This window comes from Arachis hypogaea, chromosome 15 (assembly GCF_003086295.3).
Source record: "Arachis hypogaea cultivar Tifrunner chromosome 15, arahy.Tifrunner.gnm2.J5K5, whole genome shotgun sequence".
Classification (NCBI taxonomy): domain Eukaryota; kingdom Viridiplantae; phylum Streptophyta; class Magnoliopsida; order Fabales; family Fabaceae; genus Arachis; species Arachis hypogaea.
In genome coordinates, this window is record NC_092050.1 from 13,644,695 (window position 1) to 13,662,813 (window position 18,119).

Genomic DNA, 18,119 nt, shown 5'->3' on the forward strand with positions numbered 1-18,119 from the left:
ATAACTATCATAATCACATCATATAATAATATTATAATATGTCCCACACACTTCTTAAACTATAGAGTCACATACACATCACATTTGTTGCAATTGCCTTGAGAAAACTGAATGAAAGGGCGGGGTGTGTATATATAGACAAGATTCATTGCGGACAAACTCATAGAAGAACAAACGATTATTAGCACCTACCTAGATACATATAGGGTACAATGGCAACTAGGGTGGCTTCAAGAGTTGAAAGCTTAGCAAGCAGTGGGATACAATCCATTCCCAAAGAGTATGTGAGGCCACAAGAAGAGTTGACCAACATAGGTGACGTATTTGAGGAAGAGAAGAAGGAAGGCCCTCAAGTTCCGACCATTGACCTCAAGGAAATCGATTCTCCGGATGAGGTTGTGAGAGCCAAGTGCCATGAGACTCTCAAGAAGGCGGCGCAGGAATGGGGTGTGATGCACCTTGTCAACCATGGCATCCCCCAAGACCTCATCGACCGCTTGAAGAAGGCCGGGGAGACCTTCTTCTCGCTGCCGATAGAGGAGAAGGAGAAGTATGCCAACGACCAGGAATCTGGCAAGATTCAAGGGTATGGAAGCAAGCTTGCTAACAATGCAAGTGGACAGCTTGAGTGGGAAGACTACTTCTTCCACCTTGTTTTCCCAGAGGATAAGCGTGACTTGTCAATCTGGCCCAAGAAACCTTGTGATTATACGTGAGTAGTTTGCATCTTTGGTTTGATGAGTAATGGAACCATGTGTCATTAAATAAATATGTATACATGTATGTGTTTTTGCAGTGAGGTTACAAGCGAGTATGCAAGGCAACTGAGAGGACTAGCGACCAAGATTCTTGGGGCTCTGTCTCTTTGTCTGGGGCTAGAAGAAGGGAGGCTGGAGAAGGAAGTTGGAGGGATGGAAGAGCTTCTACTTCAGTTAAAGATCAATTACTACCCTATTTGTCCCCAGCCAGAACTTGCACTTGGAGTTGAAGCTCACACAGATGTTAGTTCACTCACTTTCCTCCTCCACAACATGGTACCCGGTCTTCAGCTCTACTATGAGGGCAAATGGATCACAGCAAAGTGTGTCCCGGATTCCATCCTCATGCACATTGGTGACACCATTGAGATCCTCAGCAATGGTAAGTACAAGAGCATTCTCCACAGGGGTTTGGTCAACAAGGAAAAGGTTCGGATATCTTGGGCTGTTTTCTGTGAACCCCCTAAGGAGAAGATCATACTGAAGCCCCTGCCGGAGCTTGTCACGGATGCAGAGCCAGCACTATTTCCTCCTCGCACTTTTGCTCAGCATATTCAGCACAAATTATTCAGAAAGACTCAGGAAGGTGTCCCTAACTGATGATCGTTATCAGATAATGATAATTATTAAGCATCATCATCATGTGTACCAATACCGAGTTTTTGAAGTTTGTCTATAATAATAGGCTATCCATGAGGCCTCTATTTTACTAGTTTAAGTTGGTTGGCTATTTTGGATTCTCATTTCTCTCTCTGTCTTTTGTTGCCATTTCCTCTAGCAAGGAAGAGTATTGATGTATTTATGTTTTCGGATTTGATTGATACAAGCTGTGGTACGTCATAATCCAAACCAATTTGGTAGGTATATTCTTGGCTTCTTGCAGTTTTTTTTTTGTTTTTTCTTTTTCTGGTGAAGTATGCTTTTTTTATTTCAAATGTTTGTAATAATTTATTAAGGAATCCAAATTTGTTTTTCCAATCTTGTCCTTCTCTTCCACTCGACCACTCTCCTTTTCTTCCTCCACTTTCATCGTCCACTCCTCATTCTTCATACACTAACCAGTAACACAACCCAATTCTTCTTCTTCTTTCAATCACCATTAACATCATCAATTCAATTCAATTCAATCACCAAATTCTTTTCCAAACCATTGACATTAGTAAGACATCATTTAAATATAATAATATTAAAGCTCATTTACAAGACCTCAAAAGCATCTTTTCAAGAGTAGATAAATCATAGAGCAGTAAAAACAATAAAAAAAATTTGCAGCTTCAAACACATTGATTTGAGCTGCCATGGCTCATCATAACTACACTTCACATTTTCAACAACAACATTTTTCTTGCAGCAGCAGCAATCAAACTATTTAATACACACACAAGTGGATGAAAGAAAAGGCGACAGTGGCATACTCTAGTTCGGCGGCGCCCCCGCAACACGTTGTCACGACTCTTCCCGAGCCACGTCTCCAATCGTCAGAGCCAAACGCGACCTTAGCACCATGATCTCCTCCGTATCCGACGGTGGCAAAGTGGAGAATGTCGTGGTAGGTTTGGAGATTGGAAAATTCGTGGATTTTTTTTCAGATCAATTAGACAGCTCTAGTCTTAGGCATTACAAATTCATTCAGACACCCAATATTTAAAAGTTTCATCAACTATTTGGTCTTAGCAAATTTCGAATCCGGGTGTACCTAATGCAAGGTATAGAAGATGACAACTTGACCAAAGTCTTCGTGCAAAATTAAATAGATGTTTTTTTTTTTTTTTGGTGTACGAAACTTTTTTTTATGATGGTCGTAGAAGTAGCTGGCAACCCGGATGGCCCACCAATTAGGTAGCTTGGGTCTTTTCCAAATCTAAGTCTGGCCCATTTAAGATTTTATCCTTGGGCTGGGCTTTCTAATTAACTATTAAAGGTTTCAATCACAAATCCGGACAAAAATGGGTGACGGCAGGAACAGCATATATTCATAAAAGACTATCCGTCCAAAAAATATAAATTCATAATTCATAAATGACTATAGGCTTCAGGTCTTCAACTATACTGTAAAATACTCAAATGTAAATGAAAAGTATAGAGTAATATAATAATTAACGTATATGTAAAAAAATGTTATTTTTATTTACATGGTAATTTTTTTTACCAAAATATTCTTTGGAGGTTGGTTATCAAGAATAAATTGTCAAACTTATTTATTCGAATGCAATAACTTGAATATATTATTTAAATCAATTGCTAATTTAAAGAAATAACTAATCATATGAACAAAAACTCAATTTTTAAGACTAAAATTAGTGTATGTTTTCGTTACACAAAATATATGAAATTTTTTATTAAAAAAATCAAATAAAAAATATATATATATAATTAAAAATACATAATAATCGTATGAACAAAAATTCAATTTTTAAGACCAAAATAAAAACAAATAAACTAAACTAAAACAAGCAAAAAAATGTATTACAGAAGAACCAAAAACTAATTTATGCTTGTCACACTATTAGAAATCTAGAACACAGCCTAGAAAATTAGAAACTATTTATGTGTCATTTCAAACAAAAACAACACTGCGCAGGAAAAAAAAAAGAAGAGAATGAAGTTGAATTTTAGTAGCATTGTGCAAGAACAACATGACAACTGAAATTTTAAAAAAGAATTAATAATAATAATAATAATAATAATAATAATAATAATAATAATAATAATAATAAAGAAAAAAAAGCAAAGAAGCTAAGATTTTATGAATGAAATAGCTTGGGTGAGAGAGAAAGGCGTGAGTAGCAGCAGCAAAACACAACACTTCACTTCACTTCACTTCACTTGTCACTTCTCACTTGTTATTACTTATTAGCCATTAGCCGCAGCCGAAGGTGGAAGAAGAAGAAGAAGAAGAAGCAGAATCCGGAGCTGATAACGCCACAGCACTGCTAGGGTTCCCACCTCCCAATCCCACTTCCTTCCTTTTCCCTTATTGTGAGCCTCTCTCTTTCTCTCTCTTCCAACCTCATCTACAATTTCTCGATAACAACATTGATAGCCTCTTCATCTTTCCTTCAAATTTTATAATTAGTACCGTATTTTACTTTACCGGCCTTACTTTTTGAAACCAAGTTGCTCAGTTCGTTTATGTTTTAGAGATATAGCTGTTTGTGTAGAATGGTGTAGCTATCTATGTTTTCAGCATAGTTGTTTGTTTCCCTTCTCAGTTCTTCTCTCCCCTTTTTAGTGTTTGGTCTAATTAAACATTCACACTTTCATGACAGGTCAATTAGGATATGTCTTCTGATAGTGCAAAGGAAAATGCATCCGTAGTTGATTCTTCGCTCACTGAATGGAAGCATGACATTGGAAATTCAGATGACCCAGGTAGTCGACATATGTTCTATTCTCACCTACATATCTTCTAAATTAAATAGCCTTTATGTTAGATGTTGTTTGGATTATCTTTAAGGGATTGAATGAAGGGGATTAAATTATGTATTTAAGATTACAGACAGTCTATATAGGACAAACTGATGGACCCAAAAAAGGATAAAGTTACAATTTTTTAGTCAAGAGGAGTGTTAGGGGCCAGCAGGTTTTGTGATTTGTAGCTATCAATTAATCATTATTAATATTTTTAACAGTGTGAGATTACATCTAATGGCGTGAGATTATTTATTTTTTTACTGGAGTGCTGGCCAGATTTTAATAAAAGTGCTGACTCTTTAGACTTTCTTATTAGTGAAAGCAAATAGCTACCAAACTTTACACTAAGTGTATTCTAGAATCACTGACTTCAATACTAAAGAATGATATTAGAGACTAAAAAAAAATCATAAATACAGTTTCGTACCCTCTATATATGCATACAAGCATGAGCATTTATGCAGTTTTCCTATGATCTTTGTTTCTTTTCATTATGGCAGTAATTTCTTTTTGCTTCTGTTTTGTGATTTGTCTGTAAATCTTTTATTAGAGAACTCAAGTTAGTGTATTGAATACATTAATATAATTAGGGGTGGTAAAGCTGGACTTTCTCATTGTCAAATAGGTATGAGTATGACAACTGGAACTGGAGTGGAAAGCATATATAATACAAAATATTTTATCATTAAGAGTTTAAATCATCAAAACATCCGTTTATCAGTTGAGAAAGGAATTTGGGCTACTCAAGTCATGAACGAACCCATTTTGGAAGAAGCTTTTCATGTAAGATCCCTGCTTGTCTTGGCTCAAGTTTATTTATTAGAAGTAACTTCTTATTGGCATTAGTGCAGCAAATAATATAATAAGAAATCACTATAAGTTAAATTGAATTCTCTTGATGATTCTTTGCATGTTTTTGCAGAATTCAGATAGTGTAATCCTTATATTTAGTGTCAACATGAGTGGCTGCTTCCAAGGATATGCACAAATGACTTCCTCCATTGGGTGGAGGAGAGATAATGTTTGGAATGAGGGTAGTGGTAAGGGTAATCCTTGGGGTCGCAGTTTTAATGTCAAATGGCTGCGTTTAAATGACCTTCCCTTTCATAAGACTCTTCATCTGAAGAATCCCTTGAATGACTACAAACCTGTCAAAATTAGTAGAGATTGCCAGGTTGGTGATTATTATTCTCTCGTGGATCTTGCAGAATTGTGCTCATATTGCATGACTTTATGAGTCTCTCATCAAGTACCCTTTGCAGGAGTTATCACCAGATATTGGTCTTGCTCTTTGTGAACTCCTTGACGGTAAAAACGAGGTGGATGGCCTGCTGATGAGGTACGGCTTGTTAGAGGTGAAAGATAATGTGCTGTTAACTACACTAGAAGAAGGCTTCTACTTACTGGTTTATGAATTTGCAGTTCATCCACAGATGATTTATATTGGAAAGGGCATCATTCAAAGACATCAGGGGGTTTTGTGGGAGGTGAAGACTATAACTTCCATCCACTCCATTTATCATGGTCAATGTCCCTGCCATACTCTTCCATGCTTTACCAAAATCAAGCTGAGTTAAGTCAATTTCATTCAGCAAGCAATAGATTCAGTGGGACAACAATCACCAAAAGATTGCCTACCACCACTGTGTCATCAAAAGTGTCAGGGACTAAACATGCTCGTTTTAGTTCCTTAACAGAGGATGATTTTCTTGACATGGTATGTGAAATTTTCCTCCTTTATCATGTCAATTGTTTTGTTTGTCTTTTTTCACTTGCAAGTTGTTGTTTTGGTTGTCCTTATGAATATGATGAATTGCTATGAATTTTACAATTTGACAAACTGAAAACCACAATGTGTTGAAACTTGGCATCTGAGCTAGTGAGCTGGTGAGAATGTGCAAAGGAAGAAAGAAAAATGGTAAAAGAGAAGAAAGAAGAATAAGGAGAGGAGAGAATATGGAAGATAGAGCTGAAGATTTTCCCTTAGTGTGGCAAAATCACTCCCTGTACTATACAAAGAATGGTCTTATATACAAGTGACTAACAAAATTGTTATTCTAACTAATTGTACAGCTGTACTAACTAGAGTAAAGATATAAAATGAATGATCTAACTATGGTAAATAAATGATCTAACTATATACATCTTAGTCATGCTAGCAGAGTTGCTATAATGGATACCCAATTAATCATTAATAAGCTCCAACACAAGGATTGAGGATTCTTTTGCTATTATTTATGAAAGAACAGGAATATTATGGCTCATGTGGCGTTAACTTGGAAGAGACTCTTGTTAAAAATATAGCCCCTAATCTATATACCTCCCAACAGTCTCTTTTGTCAACAGATGTGTAGAGGAATTGTCATTTCCTGCGTGTTGTACTCCCCCTCTCCTCAAGTTTCTAGGTGTTTGCATGCATCAACAATGCAGCCCCCTAATCTATATATTAGAATGAAATAAATTATTATGATTCAGATTGTCTCCTGATTTATGTACTTTTAACACAGTCCTATGAAGAATACTTGGAGATCCATAGCAGATGCAGGAAACAATTGTGCCTCAGTGTCAGTATGCATATCATTATTATTTCACTATTTTCATGTCTCTATCACATGAATCCATAACTAAACCATTTAAGTTCTTACAGGCAGCTCAACCATCTTTCAAACAGACGGAATCATTGAGAAGTAATTCGCATGGTGATGATAGGTAAAAAAGTTTCATCTCATACCAATTGTTTTTTTCAAACCGAAAGTCAATTATGTGATTCCTTAGTGGTTTTTTTTATTTTTTTTTTATTTTTTTAGCAATTTAGACGAGTTTGATAGAGACAGGACCAGCTCTCAAAGGCGCAATCAGTAATCTTTGCGTTGGATATAACTGCTCCAACATGGAGACGTTTTGCATCCTGGACTTGTGGAGTTGTCATTCTTAGGGTGGCCCTATTCCATAAGAACTCGTGAAACAAAATTTAATTGTAATTTATCTAGAATTAAGATGTAGTATTGTACCTCTTATTAAGTGAGTAACTCACAGGGCTTAATTGAGTCCTGTTGAGCTGTTTGTACAGAATGTAGAATTAGATTGGCAATAACTTTCACTCTATGTATGTACTTTTCTAATCTGAATAATTTCTGGATAATTGTCTATAAAAAAGATGCTTATTTTGGTTTAGCGAGTGGAAGAAACTCAAATGCTTTAAACGTGCTATGAGATTTTTGGGATTCAGGCGATATTGAAACTTCAAACATGTTATGAGATTTTAGAATACAAACCTCATGCTCTGGTTTGTTATATTCTCTGTTAACTGTTATAGTAGATATTGAGATCACTGGATTACATATAAATGTGATTGATACTTTCTGTTAGTTGCTTTCGATACTCGAAATGGCTAGAAAAGATGTTAAAGGACTTAAATCAACATTTCATATTATTATTATTATTATTATTATTATTATTATTATTATTATTATTATTATTATTATCTGCAATTCCTAGATCATTGGCGATGAGGACTAAGGCTGAAATCTATTTTCAAATGTCTTACATTGATAATAGCTTACCAGCTAGCTCTTGCTGGTTGTACTTCCCGTCAAGAACGGCGTTCAATCTTCAAACATTCCCTAACATGAAAGCTATGGCATCGTTAACATCCATATCCCATATTTGTCTTCACTCCACACTACATTCTATAAACACACGAGGTGCTAGTTGATGGCAATCTAAGAAACTAGCACCTTTGCTACTTGATCAAAAGTGCAAACATGACTGAAGCCAAGCATGGAAAACCGTCCAACAGCATGGAACTTACATTGCTTCTTGCTTTTGTATTCATTCTAACTTTCTGTGCAACTTCAGCACAAGAAGCTATGGAAATGGTAGTTGAAAATGAAAGCAATCTATTGACTACTTACATTGTTTACGTCCAAAAGCCTCAGGGTGAGGATTCTCTTCAATATGACGACTTGCATGGATGGTACAACTCACTTCTACCAGATAGTGCCAAGACTCAGAACCAGCAGCGCCTTGTTTTCTCATACCGAAACGTGGTGTCTGGATTTGCTGCGAAACTGACAGCAGAAGAAGCAAAAAGCATGCAACGGAGGGAGGAGGTTGTGTCGATTCGGGCCGAAAGGATCCTTTCTTTACACACAACTCATAGTCCAGGCTTCATGGGATTGCAAACTGGATTCCCATTGTGGAGAGGCTCCAACTATGGCAAAGGCATCATAGTTGGAGTGTTGGACACAGGAATAAACCCTTCACATCCATCATTTTCTGGTGAAGGAATGCCTTCTCCACCGGCAAAATGGAAGGGCCATTGCGAGTTTACAAAGCAGAGGACTTGTAACAACAAGCTCATTGGGGCAAGAAGCTTTGTCAAAAACTCAAGCAGGGATCTTCCTTTCGATGATGTTGGCCACGGCACTCACACGGCCAGCACGGCCGCAGGGAGGTTTGTGCAGGGTGCAAGTATCTTTGGCAATGCTAACGGTACAGCTTCTGGCATGGCACCCTTTGCCCATTTAGCAATTTACAAAGTTTGCCAACTTGATGGTTGCTATGAAAGTGCAATCATAGCTGGTATGGACGCTGCCATTGAAGATGGCGTGGACATACTTTCCCTCTCTCTTGGAGGACCCCCTTTTGAATTCTTTGAAGATTCAATTGCATTGGGCGCCTTTGCAGCCATTCGCAATGGCATTTTTGTTAGTTGTTCAGCTGGGAATGAAGGTCCTGGCTATAGTACATTGTCCAATGAGGCTCCATGGATTCTCACCGTTGGTGCTAGCTCCATTGACAGAAAAATAAGTGCATCAGCCAAACTTGGCAATGGAAAAGAATTTCATGGGGAATCAGCATTCCAACCCAAGGACTTTGCACCAATGCTATTGCCACTTGTGTATGCAGGAGAAAATGGAAATGAATCTTGTGCATTCTGTGCTCCAGGATCATTGGAGAGTGTGGATGTTCAGGGTAAGGTAGTATTGTGTGAGATAGGTGGAGATATTGCAAGAATAGACAAGGGACAAGAAGTTAAGAAGGCTGGTGGTGCTGCCATGATCCTCATGAACAGTGAGATTAGAGGTTATACTACCCTTGCTGACCCTCATGTTCTTCCTGCAGCACATGTGAGTTACCAAGCTGGATTAGAAATCAAGGAATATATAAATTCAACCTCAGCACCAACAGCAACAGTCTTGTTTAGAGGAACTATCATCGGAGATCCAGTTGCCCCAGTTGTTGCTTCCTTTTCCTCCAGAGGTCCGAACAATGTAAGTCCAGGGATTCTGAAACCAGACATAATTGGACCAGGATTGAACATTCTTGCTGCATGGCCTGTTTCTTTGGACCACGCTTTTCCACCAATGAACATGATTTCAGGTACACTTTACCATATAACATTTTTATAGGCCTGTCACAGTTACATGGCACGCAATAAGTTCTGATATATGAGCGGGTACGCAGTATACAAACAACAACAACAACAAAGCCTTGTCCCACTAAGTGGGGTCGGCTACATGAATCAAACGACGCCATTGTGCTCTGTCATGTATCATGTCTAAAGAGAGACCGTTTACATGTAGATCTCGTTTGACCACCTCATGGATAGTCTTCTTAGGTCTTCCTCTGCCTTTCGCCCTTTGTCTATCTTCCATCTCATCCACCTTCCTGACTGGATGTTCTATCGGTCTTCTTCTCACATGTCAAACCACCTGAGACGCGATTCAACCATCTTTTCCACAATGGGTGCTACTCCAACTCTCTCCCTTATATCTTCATTCCTTATTTTATCCAATCGCGTATGACCACTCATTCATCTCAACATCTTCATCTCTGCCACACTCAGCTTATGTTCGTGCTCCCCTTTAGCCGCCCAACACTCCGTACCATATAGCATAGCCGGTCTTATAGCGGTGCGATAGAATTTACCTTTAAGTTTTAAAGGCACTTTTTTGTCGCATATAAAACCAGATGCACTCCGCCATTTTGACCAACCTGCTTGGATCCTATGATTTACATCCTGTTCAATCTCTCCATTATCCTATATGATGCACCCAAGATACTTAAAACTTTTAACTTTTCGTAGGATGTTTTCTCCAATCTTCACCTCTATATTGGAGTTTTCTCTTCTCAGACTGAACTTACATTCCATATATTCCGTCTTGTTACGAGTACGCAGTATGTCATATGTAAAATATTTTATGTAAAAAATATACTTATAGTGTTTTAATATACAGATTAATTGTGAATTGATACGCGCAAATTAGTACAGAGTACTACAAAGACATTAAGAGACATATACTTGTTTGAAGGAGGAAACAAATATTGCTCTATTAACATTGTTGTATGAATAACATTTAACTTGTTTCAGGTACTTCAATGTCTTGCCCTCATCTCAGTGGCATTGCTGCTTTGTTGAAGAACTCTCACCCAGACTGGTCCCCAGCTGCCATAAAATCAGCAATAATGACCACTGCTCACAAAGCAAACCTTGAAGGTGAACCTATATTGGACCAATGGCTTGAACCAGCTGATGTATTTGCAACTGGCTCTGGACATGTCAACCCTCTCCAAGCAAATGATCCAGGACTCATCTATGATATTGAACCAAACGATTACATTCCTTATCTATGTGGTTTGGGTTACACAGACAAACAAGTTGGTACTATCTTGCAACAGAAAGTGAGATGCTCTGAGGTAAAAATCATCGAGGAAGCACAACTCAACTATCCCTCATTCTCTATTGAAATGGGGAATACTTCACAGTCCTACACAAGGACAGTGACAAATGTTGGGCCTGCAAATTCGACTTATGTTGTGGAAGTTGAAGCGCCTTTGGCTGTTGAAATGAGCATAAGCCCTGCCACATTAACATTCCAAGAGGTGAAAGAGAAGCTTACATATCTGGTTGAGTTCATCCCTGAAGATGAAAGTCTCAGAGGGAATAACACTTTTGTTCAGGGCTCTATTAAGTGGGTGTCTCTGTCTGGAGAGTACTCAGTTAGCATCCCTATATCTGTCATCTTCAATTGAAAATTTGAAGCATGCTACAATCATACGGTGGATTAATTATTGGCGGCATTTCAAAGTTCTTGTTACTCTTTTAGTGTCATATATATTAGTATTGCATAGAGTAAACGAATAAAGATCTTTACTAGGGCTAGGAGTCTCCATGCATGTAATTGCAACACTAATTTATGCCAGGTTCTAAAGTTAATCTCAGTATTAATGCTGGCTTGCATTTAATTAAGCTTGGCAATCTTAACATTCAATTTTGGGTGTTTAATGGATGTATTTCTGAATTGGAGAGTTTTGCTTATCAACAATGATAACTTGATTGATTTTAGAAGTCTTGATTGATGCCTTATCCACACAATGTAGCTTATTGATGTATTGAGATTTGAGAATTAAGATTCATTTGGTACCAAGTTTATTTGGTTTATTATTATTAGAGAAAAGGACAAATAGGTCCCTGACCTTTTGCTCTGCGGACATTTTCGTCCCTGAGCATTTGAAAATACTTTTAAATCCCCGACCTTCACAAATCTTAGACGGATAAGTCCCTCCGTCAAATTGCCTCCATCAGACCCATCGGAAAAGTCTGACGTGGTTCCGTGCGGATGACGTGGCATGACTGGTTGACACCTGGACTGCTGAATGGAAAGCTACATTCAAGAATTGGACAATTAAGTCCCTGCACCACTAAACTACGTCGTTTTGCTTTGATCTCTAATCCTTAAATTGATTGCGTTTTTTTCTGGAGGCCAGTGGTGAGGAGCTCAACCTGCATCAACCATGGCTGCTAATGGAGAATCATCAACGTCGAGAAGAAGTCGCAGGGGAGTAAGAGAAGAAACCGTAATTTCCTAGCACCTCTTTTCCTAATTTTTTTTTATTTTCTTATTTTTATTTGAGGATTTGTTTTAAATTCAATGAGGTGAGACTGGTTACTTTTGAATTGTTCTTTTAGTGTTTAGAGGAATGTTTAAGACAACTTTTTTAGGAATTTATGTCATTACCCTTTTAGTTTTTCTTGTGGTTTATTGTTCACCAATATCTGCATTCAAATAAATTTCTAACTGATCTGACTTGAGTTGGATTGATTTTATCTCTTTGATTTAGGTGTTTCTTATGAATTTTAGTTTTTCTGTTTTTTTTTTGGGTCATTAAAAGATTCTAGCTTTGTTAAGTTTAGTTTTGTGTTCAGTTGTGATTGATGTAAAATTTTCTTGATTTAGCTCAACGCTGTGATTTTTTTTTCTTTTTTCTGTCTTGGAACATTGACATTTGTCAAATTTTGATTCTTTGTGTTCTGAGATGAAAAGTTGTGTTGTTAGTGAAATATAGATTCATGCTTTACTAAAATAAGATAAATTCCACTTGCTTATGGGCCTTCTAGAGTTAATTCTGGTTTTATTTTTTGTGTTTTTGTTGCTTATTTGTTTCTGTTTCACTGCTTACAAAGAATTTGTATCTCATTGGTCTGAGTAATTTTTTATGTATCCTAGGTTCAAAACTGCTATGAGTTGTCAGCAGAGAACGAAGGGGAGAATGATCCTCACAAATTGGAGGAACTTGGGAACATGTTGATTGTTGACTGGTCTTGATGCTGGGGACTCTATTGTTGTGGCCAAATCATTTTCTCACATGCTTAATTTGGCTAACTTGGCAGAAGAAGTTCAAATCGCCTACCGAAGAAGGATTAAGCTGTTGAAGAAAGGCGATTTTGTGGATGAGAACTCTGCCATCACTGAGTCAGATTTAGAAGAGACCTTCAAGAGGCTTGTGAATCAAATGAACAAGACCCCTCAAGAAGTCTTTGATGCCTTGAAGAATCAGACTGTAGATTTGGTCCTAACTGCTCATCCAACTCAGTTTGTTCGTAGATCTTTGTTGCAAAAGCATGGCAGGTTTGTCCATTACTTAGAGGAAAAATTATGGTAGTCAATTAATTGTGCATCTACCACTAGCTGCATGAAAATTCATTGACGAACTATCCTGCATTTTTGGCATTTTTCTTCTCTTACTCCCTGCGGCTGCGGCTTCTTCTCGACGTTGATGATTCTCCATTAGCAGCCATGGTTGATAGCCATGGTTGATGCAGGTTGAGCTCCTCACCATTGGCCTCCAAAAAGAAACGCAATCAATTTAAAGATTAGGGATCAAAGCAAAACGACGTAGTTTAGTGGTGCAGTGACTTAATTGTCCAATTTTTGAATGTAGCTTTCTATTTAGTAGTCCAGGTGTCAACCAGTCATGCCACGTCATCCGCACAGAGCCACGTCAGACTTTTCCGATGGGTCTGACGGAGACAATTTGACGGAGGGACTCATCAGTCCAAAATTTGTGAAGGTCGGGGATTTAAAAGTATTTTCAAATGCTCAGGGACGAAAATGTCCGCAGAGCAAAAGGTGAGGAACCTATTTGTCCTTTTCTCTTATTATTATTAGAAAAGATTTGTATTAATATTTTGTATTTTTATTATTTATTTTTGTTTTCTTTTTTGAGAATTAAGGATAGAGGATACAATTTGGTAATTTGGATCAATACCTTAAGGTATTTTTAGTGTATTTGAAATTTAAGTAGTTTGAGTGGAGGGTGCAGTCATTAATATAACATCTCATTTAAATTTTGGTTTAAGTAAAAACATCACCTGTTTTATATTTCTATTGTGTTTCTTAGGGAAAAACATCACCAAAATTCTGTATCTTATTGATAATTACTCTTACTTTTTAAAGACTTTTTAATAGCACATTTTCATGAAGTGTTTTAATGATACATATATGGTATTAATGAAAGTAAAAACATGGTCAAGTTGAAGAATGAGACAATAACACTTGAACTATTTGAATTGTAAGGTCGAACGTCTTGAGCAAAAGCTATTGTGAACGAAATAAATCAATTCCGTTTAAAAAATAAAAAGAAAGAAGTTGCATAACAGGCATTCCGCGGGCAAGAGCATTATCCCTTGAAACTTGTGCAGACACTACATTCCCTTTATTTTTCGAGCATCACCCTCTGCTAACTCCATGTATAAATGTAATCACTTGAAAATAACAGAAATGGGGGTCCTAACAGTGTGTTTCTGAGATATCCATGTGAGAGCACCTTGAGCAAAGCTATGGTTTCCTCTATTTTCTCTCACTTGTGGAATAAACTCCACCGAATATGTAACCTTCTGATTCAACTCACTGAACCTTATCTGAGAAGGGTTTACGCTCACACCCAAACCAAAAGGCACATCAATATCCACACTATAGGTTGAATTTGCTGGTCCAACATTGGTCAACGTTCTAGTGTAGTATTGTGAAGTAGTCCCCAATATAATAGAAAATGAAGGGTAGTTGAGTTGTGCTTCTGCTATGACCTTAACATTGGCACACACCACTTTCCTTTGAACAAGAATTCCAATCTCTCTGTCCGTGTAACTCAATCCACAGAGATAAGGAATGTAATCATCAGGGTGGATATCATAAACAAGACCAGGATCATTTGCTCTATTAGGGTTAATATGTCCTGCACCGGTTGCAAAAATGTCAGCGTTCAAATGCCTTTGATCCACAATGGGTAGGCCTCCGAGGTTCTTTGTATCCGCAGTGGTCATGATAGCTGATTTAATAGCTGCCGGAGACCAATCAGGATGCGCGCTTTTGAGTAAAGCCGCAATGCCGCTGAGGTGAGGGCATGACATTGAAGTGCCGGAGACAACATTGTACGATGGTACTTTGTTGTCTACGGAGACACCCCATGCTGCTAGAATATTCACCCCGGGTCCAATTATGTCTGGTTTCAAGATTCCAGGGCTTTCTTGGCTTGGACCCCTTGAAGAGAAGAAAACAACTTCTGGTGCAAGTGAATCACCAATTATTGTTCCTTCAAACAAGATCGTTGCTTGTGCTGTGCTTGATGAGTTTATGTAAGATTTGATGGCGAAACTTGCGCCAAAGCCTACTTGCACTGCAGGGAGAGGGTAAGCGGTGGTGGGGGTGCTGTAGCCAACGATTTCTGGGCTGGTCAGAATCACGGCGGCACCACCGGCTCTCAGAACTTCTTGTCCTTTGAGAACACTTGAAATCTTACCTAAATCGCAAACCACAACCTTTCCTTTGACATCAAAATTGTCTAAGGATCCGGGTGTGCAGAAAGCAGATTCATTGTTTCCATTTAAACCAGGATACACAAGTGGCAATAGCTCTGACGAAAAGTTACTGGGCTGGAACAAAGTTTCTCCTTGATATTTTGCACCGTTTCCAAGCTTTGCTAGTGCTGCTATTTTTCTGTCAATGGTGCTTGCACCAACGGTGAGAATCCATGGAGCTTCATTTGACAAAGTGCCGTATTCAGGACCACTGTTAGCGGCCGAGCAACTGACGAAAATCCCGCTTTGGATGGCTGAAAAGGCGCCGATCGCAATTCCCTGGATTCGCCTCTGTTATTGACCACTTCAGGACGGGTCGGCTACCACACCCACACCTATCTGGAACTCGTTCCTGACTGCGTCTGGTGGTTCTCCTCCCACAGCTTCTCTCTGAACGTCGGTTACTGGAGCTACTTACATAGTTGCTGCCTCCACCCATCATGACCCACTCCACTCAACTCAAGCTCAACGGTGCCGGGGAAGACGAAGCAGAGCAGAGAAGAGGAAACAGTCTGGTTTCTCGTGATAAATTGAGGATTAGGGTTATAAATGATTTCAGGGACTAAATTGAGTTAAAAAAAGATAACTGCCACATCAAATAACCGTTACCTATCCAACGTGGCCCCTCTCATACACGTCAGCGCGCCGTTAAGGAATATTCCCCGGAAAATGCTCCAGGGACGGCCGTGAAACACTTGTGTCAAATTCGGGGATAATATTGAGGCCAGTGCAAGATTAAGGACCACTTTGAGTATCGAGTGCAAGTTCAGGGACCACTCTGAGTATTTTCTCAATTTTTTATGAACAGGTATGAGTAAATAACGTAAATGTTGAATAACTTAAACAATGATTTTAAAAATAAAAGTTAAATTAATTATTAAAATTAGATTCTCAATTTATTAGAATAATTAATTTTTAAATTTAAATTATTAGGATTAGACAACATAATCTCCTCTTAATATACCGTCATATTACATTTTCATTCTATCTCAACCCTCTTCCGTTCTTTCATTCACATTGTCATTCTCGGTCCTCCCCTCCGTTGCTCAATCTGACATTCCTCTACTTCTGTTGGTCAGTCAAACGCGCCTTCTCCTCTGACGCTCAGTCCAATGTGCCTTCCCTACTCAGCACTCACTCCCTCGTTCTTTTACTCCCTTATTTTTTTATTTCCCTCACAGTCCTCAGATCAATGCTTAATTGCTCATTACTCGATAGTTAATAAAAATATAATAACTAAGAAGATAGAGACCTAACTCCATTATTTACTTTGTCGCTTAACATTGACGTACTCGCATCCACACACTCTCATTTGGATCTCTCTTCTCTCATTTCACCCAAAAATAATGATCTTCTCAAACCATGTGCACTTTTTGTCATTGCTCCTCCAATAGCTCAAGAGGCACGTAACCGTCGAGGTGCACCGATCTTTCACCATCACGGAAGGAAACTGCCTACCATTATTCTCAGCAGTGGCCGCTGTCAGTAGTTGTCGAACCGTTGAAGGAGCAGTAGCAATGTTAGTCATTGCATCGTTTTTACCACGACCTTTCAGTGAAGCTACTTTAATGGCCAGTTCAGGATGGTCATTTTAGTAGGTATGTGGATGATTATTTTAATTCTTATGTGGATAGTTATTTGATTGGATTGGGTTTAGTTATATATATATGATTAAAATATGGTGGATGTTCAATTTCCTATGTATGCGAATAATTATTTTTATCCTTAAGTGGATAGTAATTTTACTAGGGATGAGCGACGTCGGTGACAGTGTCTGGCAAGTCAAGCAGCGACAGCGACGAGGAGTCCAGTGGCGCCGTTTGTTTCTGGTCTGGAGGAGAGCGACGTCGGTGAGGGTCTTTGTTGATGAACCAGCGACAGTGAGGAGGATCGCGGCGGCGATAATAAGGATGGTTGTGACCAAACAACAGCAGCAACTGTAGAGGATTTGGGGAAGAAGCTTGCTTTAGTAAATTGGAGTATAATAGATAGTTAAAATTTTTGAATTAAATAGGATTTTTTGATTGGATCATTTAGATAGAGTATTTTTTTTAATTTCATTGGGCCAAATTTTTAGTCTGTTATTCACATTATTTAAATTTTTCATTGTTTATACAGTAGAGTATTTTTTTAAATTTTAGACCAGCAAATAACGAGCATTTAAAAAAGAATGAGTAATAAAATTAAAATTTCATAGTACACACGTGAGACATTTGAAAAAAAATGATACCTACTAATTGAATAATGATTAAATTTAATTAAAATTATTGGCCATTATGACTTTTTGTATTATAAATTAGTTGTTTATAAAATATATATTAAAATATGTGATTTTTTTTACATATATTATTTTCTTTACACATAATATTAATATTTTTGGTGTTACTTATATGGTACCACCGGGACATTGCCATATGTCATTATTGGCATCGCTAATTAAGTTCTAGATACTATAGGTAAGAAATTAAAGGCACAAGTTATCTTAAAACTAGAATGTGACCCAAGGCCTGCATTTTGCAAGGCTTGGAAATATACATAAAAGATATAAGATGATGTTTACTCATTATAAAACTAATATTGGTTTATTCTCACATCTCATTATACCGATGGATATGTTTATTAAACGAGTAATGCTAGATAACTAATGACTTATTTAATCAACATATGAACAATAGACTTTGGAAATAGTCCATTTTAACTAAAAGACACTACAGCTTAATTTTTTTTCAAATTTCAATTTTAACTATTTCTATTTTTACCAATCCTAATCAGCTACTTCCTTTTTGACCTAGCAATCAAAACCG

The 18,119-nt window shown here is 37.8% G+C and overlaps 4 protein-coding genes across 4 annotated transcripts; 3 read left to right on the forward strand and 1 right to left on the reverse strand.

The window, feature by feature from the left end:
* The first annotated feature begins 63 nt into the window (after nucleotides 1-63).
* Nucleotides 64-1,622, forward strand: LOC112749557 (leucoanthocyanidin dioxygenase). The gene is made up of 2 exons (XM_025797842.3): nucleotides 64-712; nucleotides 797-1,622. The coding sequence occupies exons 1-2, from the start codon at nucleotides 213-215 to the stop codon at nucleotides 1,356-1,358; spliced, it is 1,062 nt and encodes a 353-aa protein (XP_025653627.1). The 5' UTR covers nucleotides 64-212; the 3' UTR covers nucleotides 1,359-1,622.
* A 1,868-nt stretch (nucleotides 1,623-3,490) lies between these two features.
* Nucleotides 3,491-7,346, forward strand: LOC112749558 (uncharacterized). The gene is made up of 9 exons (XM_025797843.2): nucleotides 3,491-3,737; nucleotides 4,028-4,130; nucleotides 4,798-4,955; nucleotides 5,095-5,346; nucleotides 5,435-5,511; nucleotides 5,595-5,889; nucleotides 6,680-6,736; nucleotides 6,820-6,881; nucleotides 6,980-7,346. Exons 2-9 carry the CDS (start codon nucleotides 4,040-4,042, stop codon nucleotides 7,032-7,034), a joined length of 1,047 nt encoding a protein of 348 aa, XP_025653628.1. The 5' UTR covers nucleotides 3,491-3,737; nucleotides 4,028-4,039; the 3' UTR covers nucleotides 7,035-7,346.
* A 595-nt stretch (nucleotides 7,347-7,941) lies between these two features.
* On the forward strand, nucleotides 7,942-11,366 carry LOC112746893 (subtilisin-like protease 3). Its single transcript, XM_025795009.3, has 2 exons — nucleotides 7,942-9,557; nucleotides 10,549-11,366. The coding sequence occupies exons 1-2, from the start codon at nucleotides 7,973-7,975 to the stop codon at nucleotides 11,208-11,210; spliced, it is 2,247 nt and encodes a 748-aa protein (XP_025650794.3). The 5' UTR covers nucleotides 7,942-7,972; the 3' UTR covers nucleotides 11,211-11,366.
* A 2,557-nt stretch (nucleotides 11,367-13,923) lies between these two features.
* LOC112747939 (subtilisin-like protease 1) lies at nucleotides 13,924-16,843 on the reverse strand. The gene is made up of 2 exons (XM_025796146.3): nucleotides 16,751-16,843; nucleotides 13,924-15,606 (listed from the first exon to the last, which is right to left on the reverse strand). The coding sequence occupies exons 1-2, from the start codon at nucleotides 16,841-16,843 to the stop codon at nucleotides 14,221-14,223; spliced, it is 1,479 nt and encodes a 492-aa protein (XP_025651931.1). The 3' UTR covers nucleotides 13,924-14,220.
* Nucleotides 16,844-18,119: the final 1,276 nt, after the last annotated feature.